Source organism: Stenella coeruleoalba (assembly GCF_951394435.1).
Source record: "Stenella coeruleoalba genome assembly, chromosome: 1".
Lineage (NCBI taxonomy): Eukaryota > Metazoa > Chordata > Mammalia > Artiodactyla > Delphinidae > Stenella > Stenella coeruleoalba.
The window spans coordinates 125,352,256-125,377,392 of NC_137169.1; the positions used below are offsets into that span (position 1 = coordinate 125,352,256).

Here is a 25,137-nt window from a genome sequence, read left to right on the forward strand (position 1 = left end):
AGCGCCCGCAGTCCCTCTGCGCCAGCGTGTGTGGACAGATACTAAAATCACCAGCCACAGCCCCCCAGCCCCGCCCCGCTGCGCACCGAGGACCCTGGGCCAGATCCCGCCTCCGAAGAGCTAGCGCCGCCCCTTTCTCCGCGCCCCCGTCCCCGCCCCCGCCCCCGCCCCCTCCCACCGCCCTCTCTGCGGGTTGCCGAGTGGCGAATAGACCGGGCTCTGTTCTGGGAGATTCCGGGCCTTTCTTAGTGGGGCCGTCCGCCCGCCCTCCCCCCGCAGGACCTGGAGAAGGGATGGGGAGGTTTGGGGGGGATGGGGCTTGGGGTGAGGTGCCCATGGGTGACATTCAGGGGGGTCTCTGGACAGAAATGATACTGGACGTTGGGTCCACAAAACTTTGACAAAAACAGGCAGCACGGTTTGCCAACTTGAGTTTCCAAACATTGCATTAAATCATGATCTCTATTGATTACTGAGTTTTTTTCATGTTCCCTTAAATTTTGCACTTGAGGCGAATACCTCACTCACCTCACCCCGGCCCTGCATCTGGTCCACAGCACGCAGCGTCCATGGTTTACTGGCAAGACCCTGCAACCTGGTTCCCACCCCTGACCTCCCGCCCGCGCCCCAAGGGAGGAACAGGGCTGGGAGTGGTGTCATCCTGCCATCCTGCCACCCTACATAGACGGAAGCAGCCTCCTTCCCCTCATCTGGGGCGGTGATGCTGGCGGAGGGCCACTAGCTCTCAGGGCAGCCCACAGTAGTGACCTCACCCCAGGCGGGGCCGGGACAGGAGCTGCCGGAGGGGAGGGCGATGGAGTTCTTAGAAAGTTAAAGCTGGGAAGAGGTCGTCCAGATGACACAGGAGGAAGCGGGGGCTCCTGGACCACAGGAGGATGGGGCAGGGGCTTGTCCAGGGACCGTCTTTATCTCCTGCCTGCAGGGCCTGGGTTCAGATTCTCCACTGGGCAGGGTGTGGTGGGCAGGCGCCCCAGGATGCCCGCCCCCGCTGGACTGTGCCTTGAAGCTGGGTGCCGGAGCCCAGCCTGGCGCATGTGTGAGGCTGTGGTAGGACTCCCCCCGGCTGCCTCCTGCCCCTAATGGTGATGCGTGGAGGGAGTTTATATATCCACCTAGACATTGAGTTTCCCGGGCAGGAGGCAGCTGGACAAGTGGAGAAGCCGCAGGCTTCAGACTCCCAGCTTCCCTGTATTTACTGTGTGTGACTCAACTGCTTCAAGCCTCAACGTTCCTCTCTGGACAATGGACGTTGAAATCCCTAGCTCATCACCTCCCTTAAGTGAGGTGGTCCGTGGCCGGTGCCTGGCCCAGCACCTGCACGTGGAAAGCATCCATGCAATCTTCATTCTCTCTGCCGCCATCTCCGCTTACTCATTCAAGGCCCATTCCTGGGACTAACACACTCCCCTCCTCATCCAGGTCAGTGGCTTTGGTAACTAGTGACTCATCCTGGGCCCGTGTCCTCTGTCCCCCAGCTGGTACCCCATTCTCTGCGTAGCAGCACTCACCCGTCATACCTGCCAAGCACACGGGTGCGTAGAATGGGGCTGGCTCTCTGACTGCAGAGCACCCCACACCAGGATGTGCCAGGCTCTGGAGGGTCCCAGGGTGAATGCCTGGCTGACCCCGTGACACCTGGGGTCCCTCCTCTACGCCCTGTCCCCTAGGCTGCTCTTCCGGCCGCCCTCTTGGTCTGGGGGCTGGTGGGTGGGGCAGAAGCTGGCCCCTTGTCAACGGACTCTGCCCGGCAGGGCTGCTGCTCCCCTCCCCTGCTCCCACTGGCTCCCGGGACCCTGATTCAATTTCCTCCAATCACCAGCATTGCCATCTGCCTGTGGTAATTAAATGGTGTTTGAACCGGATCCAGAAATCCCATCGCAAGCAGCCCACGTGGCAGGGAGGGTGTCTGTGGGAGCTGGAGGGGCCTCAGAGGCTGCCCCCCGCCAGGCCCCTCGTCCCCCTGGGAGCCCTGGACACCCTGGGCCCCCCGGGCCCGAGCTCCTGGTTTCCCGCCTGAGGCCCGGTCCCCTCTGAGGTCACTGCCTGGCACGCTGGGCCCTGCCCCTCAGCCACATGAAGCACGGGAGCATCGAAGCAGCAGAGCACGCACCGCCCGGGCTCAGACCCTGCTGCCCCTGCTGCCTGCGACTGGCCGGGCGCCATCTATTTCCTCGTCCACGGTGGGGACCACAGCGTCCCCCTCGGTGTGGTCGTGTGTGTCAGCCGCCTCCACCGGCGGTGTAGGTGGGAGCGCTGCAGCCTGGGCGTCTTACTGGCAGGTCAGGTTTCTGGTCTGCAGGTGCAGAAAGGATGGGTGGAATCCACAGCTCCCTTCCCAGCCAGAAAACAGTCTGGGAGAGACTGAGAAGCTAGATTCTCACTTCAGCGTGGCCCGGAACAGCTGGATGAGGGGAGCGGGTGGTAGACTCCTCGGATGTCCGGACCTGGCAGCCTCCATGGTGTGAGGACCTGTCCACACCTCAGGGGAAAGGCTGCTGAAGGAAGGCCACCAACCATGGGTGTGAACTGGACCTGGGGTTCTAACCACCTGCTCCCCCGGCCTCTTTAACCCCCTCGCAGCAAAGTGCAGGTAGCAGGCCCAGGTGAGCACCTCACCTGGCCTGCAGTTCTGAGGGGCCTCGGGGGCTGGACAGCCGGGGACAGGGACAGGATGGCGGCTTGGAGGGCCCGCCTCTGCAGCGAGGCGCCCCGAGGTCCTGGACGCCTGCCGGCCTGGCCCTCGCACTCTTTTCTTCTCTTGGTAAATGTTGGCTTAGGGAGAGGGATGCTGACAAGTAGCTCATTGTGAGAGGCCGGCAGAGGGGCTGGCTTTGTGAGCCCATGAGCGCGGAGCCTACCCCCCGCCTTACTTTAGGCATCAGGAGGCGCTCCCCGCCAATCCCGACACACGCATGCTCACTGACTCACACTTGGTTGCCATGGGGACCTCCTCCGGCAGTGGCTGCTTGGAAGAGGGGAAGGGGCGGTGCATGGAGACGGCCCTGTCCAAGGCTGCGCCCCCCGCCCCTTAGCCCTGATGCCGCTTGCCTTCCTCTTTAGCGGGGAGCCCCCAGGGTCCGGGATGCAGCCCCTTCTGTGGCTGGTGCCCCTGCTGGAGGTCCCTGCCTTTCTCCAACTTTTGCCTGGACCTGCTCCGCAGGGCTGTGCCTGGTCTGGCGCCCTTGGCTCCCTGAGAGGAAAGAGCTTGTGCCTGTGACTGTTCCTCCGGCATCTGGTAGAGGGGGGCGGGTCCTGAGCTGCGGGATCCCTGCAGCCCCGCAGGCCTGGGCAGAGATGCAGGTCTCCTGTGGAACGTAGCCCCCGGCGGAGCAGCCAGGCCTCGCCCTTCCTTCCCCTGCCTGGTCTTGGGCTTTGCCTCCCCAGAGGGGGCCAGCTGCCTTCTCTCCCCTGCTCCGTGGGACAGACTCACACGCTCCAGTCGGGAGCGTGTGCTTTCATGTCAGTCAGACCTGTCACGGTCCGTTACACAACCTTGGGCAAGTCATTTAAACTCTCCCAGCCTCTGTTTTCTCCTCTGTAGAATCAGGCAAATCATACATCCCTCGCCGGTTTTTGGTAACGAATACATGAATTCATTTAGGTAAAATGCCTTTAACGTAGACTGGATACACAGAGTGCTCACAAAATGTTAGCAGCTGCTGCTTCGGGGGGCGTTGATGTTACTATTGCCGTTATTGTTAGCGAAGTATTACAAAGCTGCCCTCATCCTAGGTTTCCTTCCTTCTCCTCCCGCTTGTGGGGCAGGAGGGGCCTGGGGGGGTGGAGGCTTGGTGGCAGGACGGGGAGGACGGTGGCTGCAGTCCCCCCGCAGCTGGGTCTGACCCAGGACTCCCCCCACCCCGGGCAGGATCCGGCCCCAGCTGTCAAAAGAGAAGATTGAGGGCTGCCACATCTGCACGTCGGTCACCCCGGGGGAGCCGCAGGTCCTCCTGGGGAAGGACAAGGCCTTCACCTATGACTTTGTGTTCGACCTGGACACCTGGCAGGAGCAGATCTACTCTACCTGCGTGAGCAGGCTCGTGGAGGGCTGCTTCGAGGGCTACAATGCCACGGTGCTGGCCTACGGGCAGGTAAGCTGCCTCCTCCCGCCCACAGCCACTGCTGCCCCGGGCTCCCTGTCTGATGGGAGACAGAGCCGCGCTCAGAGCAGCTGAGACGCAGCTGCGGTTTTGTGGTCCGAGGGTGCTGCTGCGTTGCTGGCTGCGGCTTTGGGACCAGGCCGGGCAGGGACCCAGGCTGGGAGGTAAATGAGGGGGACGCAGCCGGGGTCCGGGGCTCGCTGGCGCCCCCAGGGTGCTGGGTGCCACCCTCCTTCCATCTTCGCCCACGCAGACGGGGGCTGGGAAGACGTACACTATGGGCACCGGTTTCGACGTGGCGATGGCGGAGGAGGAGCAGGGCATCATCCCGAGGGCCATCGCGCACCTCTTCGGGGGCATCGCTGAGCGCAAGCGGCGGGCACAGGAGCAGGGGGTGGCCGGGCCCGAGTTCAAAGTCAGCGCCCAGTTCCTGGAGGTACCGTGGCCTCGTGGGTGGGCTGGAGGGAGACGGGGGCAGCAAGGCCTGGAAGCTGGGCTCCCCGCCAGGGCCGCAGGAAGAGCCTGGGGAGCCGGGGAGGCATCTGCGTGTGACGGAGGTTCCTGCCGTGGAAGTATCCCCGCCAGAGCCGGGGGGCCACCTGGTGGGACACTGAAGGGGCTTCCTGCCTCAGACGGAGCTTGAGTCAGTGAGAACCTGTAGGATCTCTTCAAAGCCTGACTGATTACGGCTCCGACACGTACCAGATGTGTGCCCTTGGGCAAGTCGTTTCACCACTCTGCAAAATGGGGGTGATGACACCTACTTCGTAGGGGTTTCAGGGAATGATGAGGAAGCACCTGCCCAGCACACGGTGAGACTCTAGTTCTTGCCCCTTCTGGCCTCTGCTGGGCCCTCCCCAGCCTCAGAGCGGCCTGCCCTGTCCCTTTCTGGTTGAGGTCCTTCCTGACCCTCTGAGCCTTTCCTAACCCCAGAGCAGGAAGGTCCTCCTGAGGGGCCTTTCTGGCATCTGGCCCTGCCTCTCCCTGGGAGGATGTCCGGGTGCCGAGCCCAGGGACCGTGGCAGCTGGGGGCTTTGGGGGTGGGGAGGGGGCCTCTGGCCTGCCAAGGGGCCTCTCAGAAGCGTCTCCAGGAAGGCCGGCGGGCCTGGGTGCTTCCCGTGAGGCCGGGTGTCCCCAGGCTCCTGCTCTAGCGCACCTGGGCCGGGCAGCTCCAGCCCACGGACCCCCGGCCCTGGGACGTTTGCTGGGTGTGGGGCCACCCTGGGCTCAGTCTGCACCCAGGCTGTCCTCCGGGGGAGAGATGTGGCCCCAGCCATCCCCAGGTCTCGTGACCCCCCCCCCGCCACGCCCCCCGACCCCGGCCCCAGCGTGGCTCCTTCCTGGGCCTGCAGCGTGGCTACTTTCCCCTAGGGGACCTGTACTGTAGACTTGAGAGTTTCTCTTTATTCTTCTGGACTTTTGCTTCTGATAAAGAGTCTGCCTCCGTGTGTGTGTACATGTGTATATATGTGTATGTGTGTGTAGGCATGTGCGTGTGTGTGTGTCTGTGTGTTCGTGTGTATACGTATGTGGAGATGTGTGTAGGGGCATGTTTGTGTGAGGCATGTGTATATGTGTGTGTATGTGTGTAGGTATATGTGTGCGTATGTGTGTGTGTGTCTGCGTGTGTCTGTATATGTGTTTGTGTGTATGCGTGTCCTATGCTGTGTATTTCTATAAGCTTCCTCATCTCTTTGTTTTTTCCTTTCTCCATCCTTTTGCCATAGAAAGCCCCAAAGAGCAGTTCAGTACCTAGAAAACCCATGCCAAAGGGTGACCCACAAGGGGTTAAATGATGCCATGCGTCTGTCCCGGCAGACAGACAGACACCAAGGCCCCCACGTCTGCACCGGTCCCTGCCGTTTCCTCTTCCCCTTCCTGTGGGGTATTTCTGTCCCTTTAAGGCCATCAAAGCCTCGGATGTCCGAGGGCTGTGGCCTGCCCCTTCCCCCCTCGGGATTCTGTTGGCCACTGACCAGCTGCCCCATCCCTCCTGCTCTCCAGCCCCAGCCCCCTGCATGGTGCAAACGCCAGCAGGTGAAACTTTCCCTGCCAGCAACTCCAAACACAAGAGTGTGCAAGCCTGAGACCCTCTGAAATGGGGTGCTGCTCCTGGCCAGGCCACCTCCCGTGGTGGCGTCCCCAGACTGCTCTCCATCCCACATTCCTCAGCCCCCAGGGACCATAGGGATAGGACAGGGCGCTGCTCAGCTCTCCACTGAGTTCCACCCCCCTCCCTTCTGGAGCCACACCCCCACCCCCCTTTCCCGCCCTGTAACATCCCAGGCTCTGCCCCAACCACGGTCACATGCTGTTCGTCCACGTGAGGACTCGAGTCCCCTTGTCCCCACCAGGTCCTTAGCCCCCCAACAGGGCTGAGCACTGGGTGCCACTTCCTTGGGGAGCGGAAGGGCTCTCAGGATAGCTCTCCCCGGGGCCCAGCTGCCCTACACTGTCCAGGGGAAAGATCCCGGAGCCAGAGCCCAGAGAGGACCGGGGGTGGCCAGGTCGCCTCCCAGAGCCTGGTTTCCACCCCTGCAAAGCAGAGCTGGCCTGTGACGCGAGAGCCCCCGGGGCCCCTCCGCGCCCACCTGCGCCCAGCGGCTGTCTTCCGCCCGCACAGCTCTACAACGAGGAGATCCTCGACCTCTTCGACAGCGCCCGCGACCCTGACGCCCGCCACCGCAGGTCCAACATCAAGATCCACGAGGATGCCAACGGCGGCATCTACACCACGGGCGTCACCGCCCGCCTCGTCAGCTCCCAGGAGGAGGTGAGCATCTGAGAAGCCGCCCGGGGGCTGGGGGCCGGGGGCCGGGAGCGGGGCTTTGCAGCCAGCTGGTCCTCACGTCCGCACTCCCCAGCTGATCCAGTGCCTGAAGCAGGGCGCCCTGTCGCGCACCACGGCCAGCACCCAGATGAACGTGCAGAGCTCCCGCTCCCACGCCATCTTCACCATCCACGTGTGCCAGATGCGCCTGTGCACCCGGCCCGACCTGGTGAGGAGCCCGCGGCGGCGTGTCGGAGGGCGGGGTGGGGACGGAGCCTGCCGGCTTGCGGACCTTTCTTTTTCTCGGGCGGGGAGAACCGGCACGTGCACGCAGTCAGATGCGCTGTGTGTGTGAGCCCCCCAGCCACGCTACACCCCGAATCCCGAGGGCAGGGGCAGAGGAGCCCAAGGTGGGCGGGGGCCGGGAGTCACACGCCCGCTTCCCTGCAGGTGAACGAGGCCGTGACCGGGCTTCCCGACGGCGCCACTCCCTCGGGCGAGTATGAGACGCTCACCGCCAAGTTTCACTTTGTGGACCTGGCGGGCTCAGAGCGGCTGAAGCGGACGGGGGCCACAGGCGAGCGGGCCAAGGAGGGCATCTCGATCAACTGTGGCCTGGTAGGCACGCGGCGGTCAGCCCGGCTCAGCCTCAGACCCTCCCCAGGCCCCCCTCGGGCCAGCTACTGGCCGGAGCCCCGTGTGTCACTGCTGTTGGGCCTCTGGACCTTCCCCCTCCCCCTGTCCCCGACTGCCTGACGTCACCAACCATCACACATCTGCCTTTAAACCCTCAGGGAGCCTGAGGGCTGCTGGGGTCAGCGAGCCGCTGGTCCCACCCCCTCCCTCCCTGGGTGCTCTCGAGCCAGCGCCGCCTGTGGTCTCCCGCAGCTGGCCTTGGGCAACGTGATCAGCGCCTTGGGGGACCAGAGCAAGAAAGTGGTGCACGTGCCCTACAGGGACTCCAAGCTCACCCGGCTCCTCCAGGACTCGCTGGGCGGGAACAGGTACCTGCCCACCACCCCAGGGAGGGGCAGGGGTGAAGGCGCAGGGGCACACTGGTGGGACGGTTGGAGGCAGAAGGCCCAGTGGACAGGGGGCCCTCCCGCCCCTGTGGGCCGCAGGCCTCGAGATGCCCGTCGGCCACTACGGTCGGACCCAGCTTTCTCATCTGCACAGCAGGGAGGGATAGTCCTAAAGGAGGTGCTAGAGCCCAAAGGGGAAAATAGACGGGGGCGCTAAGGACACACACAGGGCCGTGATTTCGGCGATGACACATCACGGCCTCCCTCGCTGTGGTCACCACTGTTGGAGTGGAAACCTGGGCTAGGTAGTCCGGATCCCCACGTCCCAGGTTCTGCCCAGGCCCTTAGGGCTTCCAGGCGGGAGCGGGATCTGCTCTGAAGTGATGCTCCTGGGCCGGCCATGCCCTCGTGCCTCACTCCCCACCCCACTCCCCCATGCTCCCCAGCCAGACCATCATGATCGCCTGCGTGAGCCCCTCTGACCGGGACTTCATGGAGACGCTCAACACGCTCAAATACGCCAACCGAGCCCGCAACATCAAGAACAAGGTGGTGGTGAACCAGGACAAGACCAGCCAGCAGATCAGTGCGCTGCGGGCCGAGATTGCGCGCCTGCAGATGGAGCTGATGGAGTACAAGGCGGTGAGCGGGCCCCCCCCCCCGACCCGGCCTCCCCGCGCCCTGGGCATCGCCATGTGCCAGCCGCGGCGCCCAGTGCCAGGCTCACCTGGTGGGTGACCTGCGCATACGAAGTTGGAGCCCTCAGGGCTTAGAATATAAGAGAAGGGAGAGCACACCCCTGCTTGCATAGATCTCATGTGTAGGGCAGACGCTCTGCTGGGGTTTCCTGTCTGCTGAATATGCCGTGTTGGACCAGGTAAGACTCTAGGCTGCGGCACAGAGTGAGGAGAGTTGATGGGGACCACGTGAGTGGTCCAGCGTGCCTGGGGGATGCTGCAGGAGAGGGTTGGCCCTCCTTGCTCAGGTGGTCAGGGAGGGCCTCATGGAGGAGGGGACCTTTTATGTGGATCTTGAGGAATGAATGAGACACCAGCAAAAGGAAGTGGAGCGGGTGTCCTAGGATGCCAGCAAGCCACGTACAAAGGAACAGAGACAGGAAAAACGAGTGCCTTCGGGGGTGCGTCCCATTCTGTGCGACTAAGGCAAAAGTCGCCAGCTGTGGCCCCTGGCCCGAACCTAGCACACAAGTGGGTTTTGGTTTGACTCGCCCTTTGCTTTAAAAGAATGCAACGTAGTTGTCATGCGTTCTGAAAATCAGGGAGTTTCCGTTTTCCTTTAAAAATCTGAAGATGTGATGATCTGGCGCTGAGCTGGCTGGAGTGGCCCAAGTGGCTGCGCCTTGTAGACTGAGGGCGACTCTGTGCTCCAATCTCCACCCCTCCCTGTAGTCTCACACCCAGACTGCCGTCCTCCTTCGTGCCACCCACCGGGGCCCTTCGGGTTCCCACCCTCGGGTTCGTGTCTGGGGAGGCGGGAAGGTGAGCAGTAGAGAGGGAGGTGGAGTGAGAACACAGTGGCCTGCAGTGGCTGGTCACAAAATGTGGACTTTTTGTTGTCACTGGGGCCACGGCAGGTTTCTGAGCGCTGGGAGGTTGGCAGGGCCGCCTCGCCGAGGGAGGGGCCGGGGCGGGGGTGGCGGGGAAGAGTATCATCACCCCCCCCCCGCCCCGCCCCTGACCCCTCGCCCCGCCCCTCCTCCCAGGGCAAGAGGGTGATCGGGGAGGATGGCGCCGAGGGCTACAGTGACCTGTTCCGGGAGAACGCGATGCTGCAGAAGGAGAACGGGGCCCTGCGCCTGCGGGTCAAGGCCATGCAGGAGGCCATCGACGCCATCAACAGCCGTGTCACACAGCTCATGAGCCAGGAGGCCAACCTGCTCCTGGCCAAGGCCGGTGAGTCAGGAGCACCAGGCTGGCTCCGGCGCGGGCAGGCTGGGCCCTCCGCCCCCCACCCAGCCCGGGACGTGGGGCGTGCAGGGCGGCGTTTTCTTTCTCTGAAAATGTGATCATATGTACTGTCCTGTGACTCCCTTTCCACTTAGCATTACGCCGTAGGGATCTTTCTGTATATTTTTAAAAATTATTATTATTTTTGGCTGGGTTGGGTCTTCGTTGCTGCACGCGGGCTTTCTCTAGTTGCGGCGAGCGGGGGCTAGGCTTCATTACGGTGTGTGGGCTTCTCATCGCGGTGGCTTCTCTTGTTGTGGAGCATGGGCTCTAGGCGCACAGGCTTCAGTAGTTGTGGCACGCGGGCTCAGCAGTTGTGGCTCGCGGGCTCTAGAGCGCAGGCTCCGTAGTTGTGGTGCACGGGCTTCATTGCTCTGCGGCATGTGGGATCTCCTCGGACCAGGGATCGAACCCGTGTCCCCTGCATTGGCAGGCGGATTCTTAACCACTGCGCCACCAGGGAAGTCCTGGGATCTTTCCGTATTAAAAACATACAAGCCTACTTAATGCTCTTTAGCTGCACAGTGTTCCATATGTGATGGCGACGAATAATTTATCATAACAGCCTCTATTGATGGATATTTGCCTGTTTCCAGTCTCGCCGTTAGCAGCTGCGCCTGTGTGTCTCTGCGCCCACAGACAAGTCCCTCTTTGATAGATTCCTCCTTGAAAAAGGCCCTGTTGGAGGAGACAGTGATATAAGACCACCAGCTTGGAGCTAAGGTCCTTGCTGTACTTATTATCTTAACTGTTCTTCCTCCCTGCCACCCCCTCAGGAGACGGCAGCGAGGCCATCGGTGCTCTGATCCAGAACTACATCCGGGAGATTGAGGACCTGCGGTGAGTGAGCCCCTGCGCACCTGGGCGCCCTGGGGCCGAGGCAGTGCCGCTCACCCGCCCCCCACCCTCCCTTCCACAGGACCAAGCTCCTGGAGAGCGAGGCCATGAACGAGTCCCTGCGTCGCAGCCTCTCTCGGGCCTCGACCCGGGGTCCCTACTCCCTGGGTGCATCCCCGGTCGTCCCGACCGGCTCCATGGAGGATGCCGCTGAGGTCATCCGCCGAGCCAAGCAGGACCTGGAGAGGCTCAAGAAGAAGGAGGTCAGGCAGCGGAGAAAGAGGTGAGGGGAGGCTCCCCCCAGGACCCTGTGTCCAGCAGGGGCTGTGCGTACCCCGGGTGGCCTGGGGACTCAGTGGGCCGGTCTCATTTGTGGGCAGAAGCCTCCCACCTTCCTCTGACGCTGGACTTTCCCCGAGGAGAGGGAGGGTGGAGTCCCCCCAGGGTTCATTCTGAGCTGGGGGCCAGGGAAGAGCAGTGGATCCCTGCAGAACCGGAGCCCAGCCCCATACAAGGCCCTAGAGACGAGGCGCTCTTGCCCCCCCATCCCCCCGCCCCACCCACACACTGAAGGCAGGTCAGTACCCTAACCGGTCCACCCTTCACTCCTGGGCAGCCCAGAGAAGGAAGCCTTCAAAAAGAGGGCAAAACTCCAACAGGAGAACAGCGAGGAGACCGATGACAATGAGGCCGAGGAGGTGAGGGTCCCCCGCCCACCTCGGGCCGCCCCCATGTCCCTGCCGGGGTGCGGGTCGCCATGACGTCCTTGCGCCGGGGAGGGGCTCCTTATGCCTCGCGGTATCTGACTGGTCACCATGTGACGTCCATCCTTCAGCCCCTCTTCCCAGCTGGGGGATGGGGGCGGGAGGCTTCCAAAGAGGGGCTCTGCCCAGGCTGTTGGGAGGCGTGGGTGGGAGGCCCCGCCAGCACCGCGCACCCTGCACTCCCCACCCTTCTGATGGCGGCTGGTGCCTAGGAGGACGAGGAGCCGGAGGAGAGCGGCCGTGAGGACGAGGACTCGGGCAGCGAGGAGAGCCTGGTGGACTCGGACTCCGACCCCGAGGACAAGGGTGCGTGCGTGCGTGCGTGCGTGCGTGCTCCTGGGTGGGGCTGCCCGGGGCGGGGCTGCCTGCCACGCAGGCGCAGAGAAACTGCTGCGGCGCGGGTGTCCCGGCCGAACTGAGACGTGAGACCAGTAGTAGCAGAAACAACAGGGACGCGATGGCAGCAGCAAACTCTCACTGAGCGCCCGCGGGTGCCGGGCACTGAGGTGAGCTCTACCCTTCACGGGCCTGGCCTCTGCATCCTCACTACCGCCCTGGACGGAGGTGTTAGGTCTCCTCCCTTTGTCACCACTGAAGAGCAAGCTCACGAGGGTTGGTGGCCTCCCCGTGTGGGAGATGCAGAGCTGGGCCTTGGACCTAGGTCTGGCTGGTCTGCAGCCCACTCCTCTAAACGGGACGTGTGTCCCTCAGCTCTGCTCCGACCCAGAGTCCTGCTGACTGCTCTGGGTCCTCTCCCTCCTCCAGCCCTGCTGGCTCCCAGGTCGTCCACGGCGAGTGGGCATCAGCCTCTGGGGCACAGCAGAGGTGGGTGGGACGCCTGGTCCCCCCACCCCCCAGCTCCCTGGCCCAGGCGCGCACTTCCCGGGCAGCTCTTTAAGGGTGTTGCCACCTGGCAGCACCTTCCCACCATGGGACGTGTCACTTCCTCTCGCCACTGGTCACTGAGTGGTCACGGCTGGCCAGGGGAAGGCCCGTCCCCTCCACCAGGCCCCTGGCCCCCGGCCCCCGGTCCAGCCTGTCTCTGCCCCCACAGAGGTGAACTACCAGGCTGACCTGGCCGACCTGACGTGCGAGATCGAAATCAAGCAGAAGCTGATTGACGAGCTGGAGAACAGCCAGCGGCGGCTCCAGACGCTCAAGCACCAGTACGAGGAGAAGCTGATCCTGTTGCAGAACAAGATCCGGGACACGCAGCTGGAGCGGGACCGCGTGCTGCAGAACCTCAGTGAGGCCCCGCCCCGCGAAGCCCCGCCCCCGCGAAGCCCCGCCCCGTACCCGCCACACACACCCCTCCCCGGGCCCCTCCCCGGGCCCCTCCCCGTCAGAAGGGCACCACCGGGTTACCTTGGCCTCTGGGCGGGGCATTCTGACCTTGGACTGTGTGCACTTAGACCCACAGTCAGAAAGTTCTTGTGTCCAACTCTGGTCCCTTTGCTACGTTCTCAGTTTATCATTTCTATTATTTTTACCATCGCCTTAAGTATTAGAATCCTGTCTCCAGGCCCATGAAGGTGAACTCCCTCAGCCTTTCTTCCTGAATTTGCTCCTTGGGTGTCTCCTTTGATCGCATTTACAAGTCTGCTTCTCACAATGTTATCTTCCTTACATGGCTCTCAGCCCCTTCATCCCATGACTCACGCACTCATCCACTCGTTCGTTCACTTACTCAGCAAATATGCATTGAGTGTGTCTTGCAGAGGGTCCTTGTTCTAGATGCTAGAGATTTTGGGACGCACGTTCTAGTGGGGAGAGACAGACGTAAATAAGATAAGTGGCAGATCCTATAGCATGGCGGGGGGTGATAAGTGTCATGGAAGAATGCAGCAGGGAAGGGGGCAAGGTGTGCTAGGGAGGGGGTGGGCGTGTTGAGAAGGATGGTCGTGGGAGACTTTGCTGAGAAGCTGGCATCTGAGCAAAGACTTGAAGGAGGTGAGACAGTGCTGGAGAGAATGAGTGAGGAGAAGAGCATTGCAGGCAGAGGGAACAGAAGATACCAAGGCCCCGAGGCAGGCGTGCACCGGGCGTGTTGGTGGCATGACGAGGGCCCCGATGGCTGGAGCACAGTGAGAGGGGACACTAGAGTCAAGGAGATCAGAGGATAAATGTCGGACCAGGTGTGTCAGTCATTTTAAGGATTTTTGTCTTATTCTCTGAGGGACATGGGAAGTGTGGGGTTTTAAGGGGTGTGATGTAATTTTTTTTTTTTTTTTTTGCGGTACGCGGGCCTCTCACTGTTGTGGCCTCTCCCGTTGCGGAGCACAGCCTCCGGACGTGCAGGCTCAGCGGCCATGGCTCACGGGCCCAGCCGCTCCGCGGCATGTGGGATCTTCCCGGACCGGGGCACGAACCCGCGTCCCCTGCATCGGCAGGTGGACTCTCAACCACTGCGCCACCAGGGAAGCCCTGTGATGTAAATTTTGAAAGCATTCTGGCAAGGTCGCTTTGGCTGCTGTGCAGCGAAGCAAAAGTGGAAGCTTGAGACCAGTTAGGAAACTCTTATAAAGGTCCTGGTGAGAGATGGTTTGGACAGGAGGAAGCGAGAAGTGGTCGTATTCCGGATCCATTTTGAAGGTGGAAATGAAAGCCTTTGTTGATTGGTTGGTGGGGGATTAAGAGAAGGGAGCCAAAGATGCCTCCAGGGAGGGAGCTTCTGGAAGGACGTGATGAGATACTGAGATGGGGAGGACTGCTGGGTGACGGGGTGGAGGTCGAGGAGGTGGGTTTGCATCTGCTAGTTTGCCATGTCCCTTAGACGTTGGCAGTTCAGGTAGGAAAGGTCAAGGGTGGAGAACCAGGTCGCTCCTTCTCCCCGAGCCCACTCACTCTGTCTTCTCTTGCTAACTCTTCCCCGTCCCAGTGGTCCCGGCCCTTTCCTCCAGTCACGGGTCAGAACCGAGCCAGCGGGAGTGGTCCTCAGGCCCCTCATGGCAAGCTGACGGGCAGGGGCTCAGAGATCTCAGGATGAAATCACCCCTTCAAGGTCCCTAGAATGCCCTTGGGTGTCTAGTCCGAGCCCCTCCTTGTTCACACGAAGGAACGGGCGGAGGAGGGTGTGACTCGCCCACGTCACGCGCCGACACTGGAGCCCAGGCTGCCCGGGCACTGGGGCCCAGGGACCTGCGCAGACCCTGCCCCGCTGCACGCAGGTACCATGGAGTGCTACACGGAGGAGAAGGCCAACAAGATCAAGGCGGACTATGAGAAGAGGCTGCGGGAGATGAACCGGGACCTGCAGAAGCTGCAGGCTGCGCAGAAGGAGCACGCGCGGCTGCTCAAGAACCAGTCTCGCTACGAGAGGGAGCTCAAGAAGCTGCAGGCCGAGGTGGCCGAGATGAAGAAGGCCAAGGTGGGGTCCGGGGCGGGGGCTGGGGCGGGGGCTGGGGCGGAGGCTGGGGCGGACGGGGGCGTGGCCAAGGTGGAGCGGGGGCGGGCCACAGTGGACGTAGGGGCGGGGCCAAGGTGGAGCGGGGGCGGGACCGAGATGAAGGCGTCAGAAGGGGGCTGGGGGGGCAGGGGTGTAGTTTCAGGCCTACTTACCATGTTAAAAATAATCATTGCCGTCAGCGTGGCTGCTTGTCTTGACACACGATATTGCCTGTTTCAGCCCCATCCTGGTCCTGGACCCGGTCCTCTTAGTGCGTTGTCCAGGGTGAAAGCACCTTTACCCCTGGAGGGGCAGGGGAGGGTCCCCAGGGACCCCGCCCCTCACGCAGTGCACGTGAGGCCTCCCACCTGTGCCACATCTGCCTATTCTCATAATAATAATAATTACGTAGTGATGATTGGATGTGGCTCTCCGCCAGTCCCCCAGCACCACGACCGCACTGGGTCCCGAGGTGGAGCTGGAGAAAGCAGCTCAGGTGTCACTGCCACTTCCTCGGAGAGTGACTCCCGCCTCCTGGGGCAGCGCTGGGATTCAGACTCAGTTCCCTGCCGCCACCCTTTTCCAGTTGCCGTCGTCCGGGGCGCTCAAGTCTGGCTCCTGTCTCTAGTGCCTCCCCGTCCGGCTGGGTCCTCATTCCCTCCTGGGCCCGCAGATCCGTGCTGCCTTTATGTCCTCTGTCCCCTTGGCTGCCTGGTCCGCGTTCCTGCCCTGGTCCCAGCCCCCCATGTACCCCAGCTCCCCGCAGCCTTGTGCCAGGCCCTGGGACAGGACCCCAGTGAGCTGCAGACAGCTGGCCTTGGGAACAGGTCCCACAGAGGGGACCACCCGGTGCCGTAGTAACTGCGTCCTCACCGCCCGACTGGGCTGGCGTTGACCGGTGTGCGGCGGAGAGAGATGATGCTGTGATGATGCGGATGCTGACAGGTGGACCCTCAGCCATCAGGCTAGCCACCTCCCCTAGGCAGGCTCTGTCCCCAGCCGCGCCTGGGCCACACATCCAGGGCCCATCAGCCTGTCCAGGGTGGAGAAGGGGCAGTCTCGCTCTGCTCAGACTGTCCGTCCTGCACTGGCCCCAGGGAGCTGGTTTGCCCCTGGGACCTCCACCAGCAGATGCTGATCCGGGCTGCAGGAGGAAGAGGGGGACTTGGGTCGGCGGGCGCCCTCTGGTGGTAGGAGGGAGGGACCAGGGCCTTGGTTGTCCCCATTTGGAGGCTGCACTGCACACTCTGCAGCTCCTGGAGCGTTCTGGGGGCTCTGCCTGCGTCCTAACTCTGTCTCCCTGGAGGCTCCCTGGCTAACACCTCTCGAGGCGGTCCTGGCTGGTGCCGGCCGGCCGTCGTCTTAGCGGGAGGTGACTCTGCTGTAGATCCGTATGAGGGAGGAGCTTTCTATGGCTCTGAAGCCTGAAAAAAGAATACAATAATGCCCAGGATCTGTGTGAGGGACAGAGGGTCCCTGCATGTTCCCGGGTTTCAATCTCAGCTTGCTCAGCCCTTCAGCCGGGGGCCCTGCTCTGCCCGGCTAACTGTGCTCTTGTGAACCTAGGAAAGAGGCTGAAAAGAGCACCCTTGGGCTGTCCCAGGGTGCCCAGCAGGGGCCCAGGGTTCCTGTCAGAAGCACCGAGGGCAGCCGTCAAGGATTCTAACCAGATGCCGCGAGAGCCAGTGCCCAAGACCCTGCCACCACATTTCAGGGGCAGGCCCTGCGGTTTACAGAGGTGTCCTAAGGAGAGGAGACACTCAGAGCAGTGCTGGCCTCAGGTGCCGTGCTGTCACCTGCCTGGAACGTTCCCACCCGTTCTGAGACCACCACCCCTGTGGTGACCTCCCTGGGACTTGGCCACACAGGCAGAGTTGGACAGATGGACCTTTGTCCAGAAAGACACGTTCCTCCCCGGGAAGGCTCTGGCCCCGGCTCCGTGAGGGCCGCCGTCCCGGTGTGCATGCAGCTCCCTGTGGGCGGGGCTTGCGTCCGCTTCCAGCCCAGGCTTGGCTTCTCTTGTCAGCCCCAGCCCTTTGGGGGAGCATTTGTTCTGGACCCCCAAAGGCCCAGCAGCAGGGAGCCCTCCTCGTCTCTGTAGCTTCCCCCGACACAGCCTGCCTTCTGAGGCAGAAGCCACCGCAGTCCTTCCAGCCTCCCTCCCGGGCCGTTTCCTCTCTTAACTGTCCTCAGGGCAGGCTGATGACATTCCTGGCGTGTCTGAGGCCTCGGTGGCAGAGGAGGGACAGCCCGCACCTGATTCTCATGGCGCCGTCCCATGGAAGGAGTCTGACCCCTGTGCACTTCGCACTCTGTGCTCTGGGGCCAGCGGGGTGGGTGCTCCAAGGACCCAGCGCACGGCTCCCCATTGTGCCGGGTCCCCTCTGGCCTCCCAGATGATGCTCTCTGAGCCTTTGGCCGGCCCTCCGAGAGCTCGGCTCCAGGCTCTGTGCTTGGTCGCCGGCTCTGCTCTGACCTTGCCTGGTACCATCCCCACGGCCATGGTAAGAGCTGGATTTTGAAGCAAAGCGACCTGGGCCAGGAGTCCGGCCATCCCTTACTGCTTTTCTGACTTTAAGTCATTTTGTCTCTCTGAGGCTCCTTTCTTATTTATAAAATAGGAGTGATAATGCCTGTCGTGTTTGATCATCATGAGGACGGGGCTGGGCATGTAGTGTGGGCTCAGTAAATGATGCTGGTTTTTATCGCCGTCACCGTGAGAACCTGGCCTGGGAACGCGCCCCGTCGGCAGCTCAGCTGCGGGTGGGAGAGAGGACGCTGCTCCGTCCAGGCAGGACCACTTGCCTCTAGCAACTTAGGCTGGTCCCAGAATGTCTGGGCACTGGCAGCGGCTCTGCGTGAGGACCACCAGGAGCTGTGAGCAGAGCACTGGGGGCCGTGGCTGGACCCTGCAGAGTGGTCCCATCTGCACGGCTGGGCCGGCAGTAAGGCCGCTCCCTTCGGTAGGTTGCCCAGGTGGTGGGACACCTTCGACTCCTGTGGACAACGTGGGGCCAGACCCCCTGAGGCACTGCCACCTGGTGGCTTCCACCCCGGCCTGGCATCCTCCGAGCCAGCCCCTCCACGCAGGGCTCGGGCCTCCCCTCAACCCCCCCCAACCCCCCGCCCCGTCCCAGGTGGCCCTGATGAAGCAGATGCGGGAAGAGCAACACCGTCGGCGGCTGGCGGAGACCAAGAGGAACCGGGAGATCGCACAGCTCAAGAAGGAGCAGCGGCGGCAGGAGGTGAGGGCACCTCGAGGTTCCCCGGGCCCCCGGCCCCCCGCATGCCTGGCCGCCCCTTCTGGCCACGCGGGCCTAAGCGGTGACGGTGGTGCTTTGAGGAGAGGCGCAGCCCTACGCGGGAGGGCAGGACGGCCGCAGGAGCCCAGCCCAGTCCTTGTGGGCTTCCGAGCCAGGCCTCGAGCCCACCGCCGGGTAGGACCCTGCCCAGGTCACCAACAGCTTCCAGCCCTCTGCTCCAGCCTCCTCGCCCATGGTGGGGAGAAGAGGCCGAGAGACGTGTCCTCGTGGAGAAAGAGACCCAAATGCTGGGTCCCCTTTACCGGCGAGTTTTAGCTGCACAAGGCGCTCACCTCCAGGGCCAGCCCGGGTGGAACGGGCTTAGGGCCCGGGTGTAGACCCCACCCTGTCCTCTCACCCACAGTTTCAGATCCGAGCTCTGGAGTCCCAGAAGCGGCAGCAGGAAATGGTCCTGAGGAGGAAAACCCAGGAGGTGAGCATGGCCCCTCCCCCACAGCCCCTGCCCTGCCCCCCTGTCCTGAGAGCACCCCCCTGTGGCCCTGGCTCCCTCTGGCCACGTGCTGACTTGGGGTGGCCCCCGTGGGATGGCCTTTCTCAGCTAGAGTGCTGAGGCTGGGGGGGTGGGCTGCAGGCTCTGGTCCAGATGCCTGCCGCAGTGGTTAACTTTTCAAAAGGACAGGGAGCCTCTTTTGTGTCCATTTCACATTGGAGACCCTTTGGACCTTTCTCAGTCCCAAACCCAGGCCAGGACGGAGCGGCCCTGTATTCTCCTTGCCCCGCGCCCCAACCTGGGCCTTTCCGCAGGCTGGGGGCACCCTGTCCACTGGGTCCTGCTCCTCTGGGCCCCCAGGTTTCTGCACTGAGGCGTCTGGCCAAGCCCATGTCTGAGCGGGTGGCGGGCCGAGTGGGACCGAAGTCGCCCGTGCTGGACTCGGGTGCCGAGGTGTCGGCCAGCACCACCTCGTCCGAGGCCGAGTCGGGGGCGCGCTCCGTCTCCACCATCGTGCGCCAGTGGGACCACAAGATCAGCCACTTCTTGGAGAACCACCCCATGCCCACCGTGTCTGGTGCCCGCCCTGCCAGGTGAGGCGACCGGGAGCCCCTGGGGGAGGCAAGCGCCAGGGTCCCCTCGACCGTCGGCTGCAGGGGCTGAGGGTGGTCCTGCCCCCGCCCCTTTGCCTCTGCCCCCCCAGAAAGAAGTTCCAGAAGAAGGGGGCCGGCCAGAGCTTCAGCAAGGCCGCCAGGCTCAAGTGGCAGTCGCTGGAGCGGAGGATCGTCGACATCGTCATGCAGAGGATGGCCATCGCCAACCTGGAGGCTGACATGGAGCGGCTCATCAAGGTGCCCCCCAGCTCCCCCCACCCCTCGTCCCTCCTCCCTGCGGGCAGGGCCACCGGCCTGGGCAGCAGCCTGAGGCCTCCTCCCTCCCCCCAGAAAAGGGAGGAGCTGTCCCTCCTGCAGGAGGCCTTGAGGAGGAAGCGGGAGCGGCTGCAGGCTGAGAGCCCGGAGGAGGAGAAGGGTCTGCAGGAGCTGGCAGAGGAGATCGAGGTGCTGGCAGCCAACATCGACTACATCAACGACAGCATCGGCGACTGCCAGGCCACCATTGTGCAGCTGGAGGAGACCAAGGTGCCTGTGGGCGGGGCAGCGGGAGGGCGCTGGGGCCCGGGGGCGGCAGCCCTGGTGACGTGGGCCCTCCACCTCCCGGTCCAGGAGGAGCTGGACTCCACAGACACGTCGGTGGTCATCAGCTCCTGCTCCCTGGCCGAAGCCCGCCTCCTGCTAGACAACTTCCTCAAGGCGTCCATCGACAAGGTAGGCCGGCGGCGGGCAGCCCCGGGACCCACCCTTGAGGCGAAGCATACAGCTCCCGGCCGGGCGGGCGCCCGGCAGCGTCCCTCACAGGCGCCGGCGAGCACCAAGGCTGCAAAGCGGGCTGACGGCTTGCTGCGCGCGCGGCTTTAACGAGATGACGGGGCCAGAGGCTTGCCGTGGCACCTGGCACACAGCAGGGCCTCCAGCGGGGGCGACCCTGGCATCTGGTGCGAGCCCGTCCAGAGTAGGGCCGGGCCTGAGCCCGCGGAGGTGGAGGGAGCAGCGTGTGTGTGTGTGTGTGTGTGTGTGTGTGTGCGCGCGCGCGCGCGCTTCCAATGGGGCAACAGGAACAAACAGACGTGCTCCGCCCAGGAGTGGGGTCAGTGGCATCGTGCAGGAACAGAAGGCATCCCTTGGCCTGTGTCGGTCCCCTGTCCCCTCTGCCCGACAGAGCGCTGGCCGTGGGGACTTCCTTCCCCTGGGGTCTGTGACTGCGGGGCAACTCGGGGAAGGGGCAGAGGGGCCTGGCTCCTCGACCCCTCGCCCGCCCAGGGAGCTCTCGCAGCTCTGCTTCGCCACTCGGGAGCGTGTTCCTCCGCCGGGGCTGCGGCGGCCCGCACCGCGGACGGGGGGCCTAAGCAGCAGACGTCTGCTGCCCCCGGTCCTGGAGGCTGGGGTCAGAGATCGAGGTGTAGGCGGGGCGGGTCCCTCTGAGCCTCGCTCCTGGGCCTGCAGACTCAGCTTCGCCCTTCCTGAGGTCCTCCCTCTGTGTGTGTCTGTGTCCTGATTTCCTCCTCTTATAAGGACACCGGTCACAGGGGTTAGGGCCCCCTCTCGAGACTTCATTTTAACGTCATGCTCTCCTGAAGACCCCGTCTCCAAACACAGTCCCGTTCTGAGGTCCTGGAGGTTACAACACCTACATATGCGTTCTGGGGACACGATTCTGCCCATGACGGGGAGTGTGCCCCCCAGCGTGGATGCGGGGGAAACTAGGGGGGCTGGGGGGCGCATCACAGGTCTGCGATGGGCACAGGCTGGGGCCTGGGAGCTAGCGGGGAGGCGTCTGGTTGGGAGCAGATCCTGGGAGGGCAGTGACGGGGGCCCCCCAGCTCCAGGCCAGGAGGGGTAACCCCAGGCCTCCCCGCTCCCCGCCCTCAGGGGCTGCAGGTGGCCCAGAAGGAGGCCCAGATCCGGCTGCTGGAGGGACGGCTGAGGCAGACAGACATAGCGGGCCCCTCCCAGAACCACCTGCTGCTTGATGCCCTGCGCGAGAAGGCCGAGGCCCATCCCGAGCTGCAGGCCCTCATCCACAACGTGCAGCAGGGTACAGGGCGGGGGGCAGGCCTCGGGGCCCCCAGGGACCCCCGGGGCTCCCTGCCTCCCCTCAGAGACCCTCCCTCCCCCAGGCTCCCCGGAGGCCGCAGTCCGATCCCAGAGGGTGAGGGGTGGGAGGGAGGGGGAGGGCTCAGTGGGGCCTCACCCCTCGGTTCTCTCCTCCCCGGCAGAGAACGGCTACGCCAGCACAGATGAGGAGGTGTCTGAGTTCTCGGAGGGGAGGTGAGTTTCCAGGTTGGGAGCGAGCATGTGCCTGGGGCTGGGTTGGGGGGTTGCCGGGGGGTCAAGGGCTGAGCCTGGGCTTGGGGGCTCTTTAGGACCCATGAACCTAAGTCCCAGGGAGCCGGGACATCAGCGGTCGGCATCCTGGCCCTCCTCTGCTTTTTCCTTAGCTTCTCCCAGTCATTCACCATGAAAGGCTCCACCAGCCATGACGACTTCAAGTTCAAGGTGAGCCCCACCAGAAGGCGGCTGGGGGCGGGGGGCTCCCCGCAGCCTGCTCCCCTGCACCTCCCCTGCACCTTCCTGGGGCTCTACCCCTACCCTCAGCCCCAACCCAGTATTGCCTCCATCTGGGATGCGGTGGCCAAGAAGGGTCTGACCTGGAAAGGGTCGGGGTGCCCAGATGTGTGACCCGTTACAGCCCATTCCTTTTGAAGTGGGTGGAATGACATCATCATAGCCCGAGGCCTCGCTGTCAGAACTCACCCACTTCCCCACCAAGACTCTGCCTCCTGATGTGAGTCAGAGACCCACCCTGGATGTCTAGTTACTGTGCGTGCGGATCGCTGACTCAGCAGGGAGGGAGTCTGACACTGAGGGAGCAGCTGCTAGACTAGATGGAACCACGAAACAGGACTGAGTAAAGAGAGAAGGGAGAGCCCTGCAGACTGGGAGCGGCGCCCTGTGCACAGCCTCTGAGTAACTGATTAGCTGGTGAGCAGCAGAGGTCAGCCTGCCATTCTGTTTGCGAAGTCCAAAGAAGGGCAGCAGAGGCCTTTCCTGTCGGTCTGGCTTCTCCAGAAGCCTCGGGAGACGTGCCTGGGTCATGTCTGCCGGGGCCCTTCCATCACTTCCTCTGCCTCAGACCGGCGGCGCGTCTCCCCGCTGGAGTTCCCCCAGCTCCCCGTTCTGTGCCATCGTGTTTGGGCAGTGGGTCCACCCAGCCCTTCCTGTCTCAGGGTGAGCCCAAGCTGTCCGCCCAGATGAAGGCCGTGTCTGCCGAGTGCCTGGGACCCCCGCTGGAGGTGTCCACCAAGAACATCACCAAGTCCCTGGCCTCCCTCGTGGAGATCAAAGAGGACGGAGTGGGCTTCTCCATCCGAGATCCCTACTACCGGGACAAGGTCTCTCGGACCATCAGCCTGCCCAGCAGAGGGAGCACTTTGTAAGGAGGGAGCTGAGTGGTGGGGGCGTGGGTGGGCCCGGTAGGTGGGCCCGGGCCTCACTGGGCCCTGCATTCCAGCCCCCGGCAGTCTCGAGGAGCGGAGACGTCCCCTCTGACCCGAAGGAAGTCATATGACCGAGGGCAGCCCATCAGGTGAGGACTCGTTCTAGACCCTGGGGGCAGGAATCGCTGGGAGGCCCACTGTACACCGTCCTGCACACTTTCATCCGGCCCCGCTCGCGCCCCCGCCCACGGCCCCTTCCTCACTTCGTCAGCTGCGGCTCAGGAAACAGTCTCTCCATAAGCACCGGAGCTGGTGGCCAAGGCCGCTGCTAAAAACTGCCGGCTGCCGTGAGCTCAGCGTGGGCGGATCTGCAGTGGCCTGGCCTGGGCACGGGGCCAGTGGGCTTCAGCCCCGCTCACGGCCAGGGGTCCTTGGAAGGCCTCAGCCCCTTTCAAGGTCTTGTCCTGTGGGCGGAGTGTAGGTGAGCGAGGACAGTCCTGGGAGGGGACGCAGGACCGAGGACAGTCCCCAGCCGGCCAGCCACTCACTCATGGGGCCCCACGGGCTTCTTCGGGCATCCCGGTGCCTCTCAGGGTCGCCTTAATTTTCAGAGATGTTTGGTGGCCTCCCCAGGTCACACAGCGAAGTAGTAGAAGGGCAGGGGCTCAGGGTGACCTCATGCACCTGCCTTGTCGGGAGGGGGACATGCGCCTGTCCCTCCCTCCGGTCCAGCCACCCATGCCCGCGGCTGCAGATGGGCCTTTGGTGGGAGGAGTTGCAAGGGCATCTGTGCGCCCGGGGCCCCACAGACCGTCCCGCCCCCCCGTGACAGAGAGAACACACTGAGTTGCAATTGGGGGGAATGTAGGCTGGTCTCGTGATGACCCTCCAAAAGGAGGGAGGATGGGCTGAGCCTGAGGACCACCCTCCAAAGAGCAGGGCCGTGGGTGCTGGAAGGGGTGGCGTCACGAGGCCTTGGACTCTTCCCTGGAGATCAGGTCGCGCTGTTTGTGGCAGTTGTGTTGTCAAGTCACCGTGAACACGACTTAGCGAATCCTGAGCCGTTGTTCCCGGGAAATACAGGGCTGGGCTCCTGGGAGCCTCTGGTCCCAGCGTTTTCACCAACCCGTCATGTGAGTTTCTGTTTAAAGACACCTAATCCAATATGTACCGTTGACTCATTAATATTGAACTCAGGGCCAACAGCCCTAGAGCTCATGCCTGAACGAAGCTCCTCTAACACGTATCTTCTCTGTAAACCACGTCCCAGCTTCCTTGAGCTCCGGACACCAGGTGGCCCTGCAGCACCATCTTCGGGGCCATTTTAAACACTGAACTCACCAACCAAAAGCACAAACATTTGAAAATCATGGCACTAAATAGACTGGAAAGGGCGCTGTGTACACTGTGAGGGAGGTAGGGCCACCTCTTTTGACCTCAGCTGGGAAGATGTGCACTTGGGTCCTCACGCCTGCAGATGACCAGGAACCCTGCGGGTGTTGTTTGGGGCTGACAGGTAGGCTTTGGTGAGCAGGTGAATTAATTCCCAAATGCAGAACCCACGGATCACGAGGACCAACCCCTGGGGGCCGAGCAGGAGCTGGGCCGTAGGACCCCCTGCCCTGCCGCCCGCACAACCAGACGGAAGGTGGTGCAGGCGACGCCGCGTGCGCATGCCCGTGGGCAGAGGCGCGGTGACTGACGGCTGCCGCTCTGTCCTGCTCACCTGCCAGGTCCACAGACGTGGGGTTCACGCCCCCCTCGTCCCCTCCCACTCGGCCCCGGAACGACCGAAACGTCTTCTCTCGTCTCACCAGTAACCAGAGCCAGGGGTCGGCGCTGGACAAGTAAGAGCCGGGCGCCGGGGGGCGGGGGGCACAGAGGGGACAGGGAGGCTGCAGGCGGGTCCTGGCCGCAGGCAGGCGGGCAGCGGGGAGACGCTAGGTGTGCTGCGCTGGCCCTTCTCCCGGCACCTCTGCCCTTTCTGTGCTGCCCGTGGACCCCTCCCGTCCCCTGAGCGTGTGGGGACCGCAGGAGAGGGCACGAAGGAAGCCACGGGGCCAGGCCCAGGCAGTCGGGCACCCCGAGGGCCTACCCAGAGCTGCCCCTGCCTTCTCTGCTGTTGCTGATTCTTCTCTGAAGCCCCTCCGTTCGCTTCAGTCACGCACACACACCCCCACCCCCGCTAATGTTCAGGCCACGCCCCAGCGCCCTTGTGGAGGGTCCCTGCAGAAGGAGACCCCGTTTCTGTCACATGGTGGGGCTTCAGCTCACCCCTACTGAGTGCTCTCGCTGGACACTCACCTCCCAGTGCGGTGGGCACCGCCCCCCGGCGCCGCCCCAGGCTGGCACGCACGTGATTCCGCCCGGAGTATATAGACCAGCCGCGAGGACTGCCTCCCCTGCTTTACAAAGGAGATGAGGCTCAGAGGCCCCGGGACACCTAGAAAGCAGCCGAGTTGGG

The 25,137-nt window shown here is 63.4% G+C and overlaps 1 protein-coding gene across 2 annotated transcripts in view; it reads left to right on the plus strand.

Moving 5' to 3' along the window:
• Positions 1-25,137, plus strand: part of KIF21B (kinesin family member 21B) — a 41,464-nt gene that overhangs the window by 8,803 nt on the left and 7,524 nt on the right. For both annotated transcript variants that reach the window (XM_079929442.1, XM_079929443.1), the window contains exons 2-27: positions 3,890-4,112; positions 4,375-4,557; positions 6,745-6,894; positions 6,986-7,120; positions 7,342-7,509; positions 7,780-7,895; positions 8,360-8,555; positions 9,637-9,826; positions 10,657-10,720; positions 10,800-11,000; positions 11,334-11,415; positions 11,694-11,787; positions 12,536-12,727; positions 14,649-14,848; positions 18,004-18,111; positions 18,533-18,601; positions 18,980-19,212; positions 19,323-19,470; positions 19,564-19,758; positions 19,843-19,944; positions 21,106-21,271; positions 21,453-21,504; positions 21,675-21,732; positions 22,464-22,669; positions 22,748-22,822; positions 24,407-24,520. In XM_079929442.1, the coding sequence (XP_079785568.1) occupies positions 3,890-4,112; positions 4,375-4,557; positions 6,745-6,894; positions 6,986-7,120; positions 7,342-7,509; positions 7,780-7,895; positions 8,360-8,555; positions 9,637-9,826; positions 10,657-10,720; positions 10,800-11,000; positions 11,334-11,415; positions 11,694-11,787; positions 12,536-12,727; positions 14,649-14,848; positions 18,004-18,111; positions 18,533-18,601; positions 18,980-19,212; positions 19,323-19,470; positions 19,564-19,758; positions 19,843-19,944; positions 21,106-21,271; positions 21,453-21,504; positions 21,675-21,732; positions 22,464-22,669; positions 22,748-22,822; positions 24,407-24,520 (3,720 nt within the window). The remainder of the gene's footprint in view (positions 1-3,889; positions 4,113-4,374; positions 4,558-6,744; positions 6,895-6,985; positions 7,121-7,341; positions 7,510-7,779; positions 7,896-8,359; positions 8,556-9,636; positions 9,827-10,656; positions 10,721-10,799; positions 11,001-11,333; positions 11,416-11,693; positions 11,788-12,535; positions 12,728-14,648; positions 14,849-18,003; positions 18,112-18,532; positions 18,602-18,979; positions 19,213-19,322; positions 19,471-19,563; positions 19,759-19,842; positions 19,945-21,105; positions 21,272-21,452; positions 21,505-21,674; positions 21,733-22,463; positions 22,670-22,747; positions 22,823-24,406; positions 24,521-25,137) is intronic.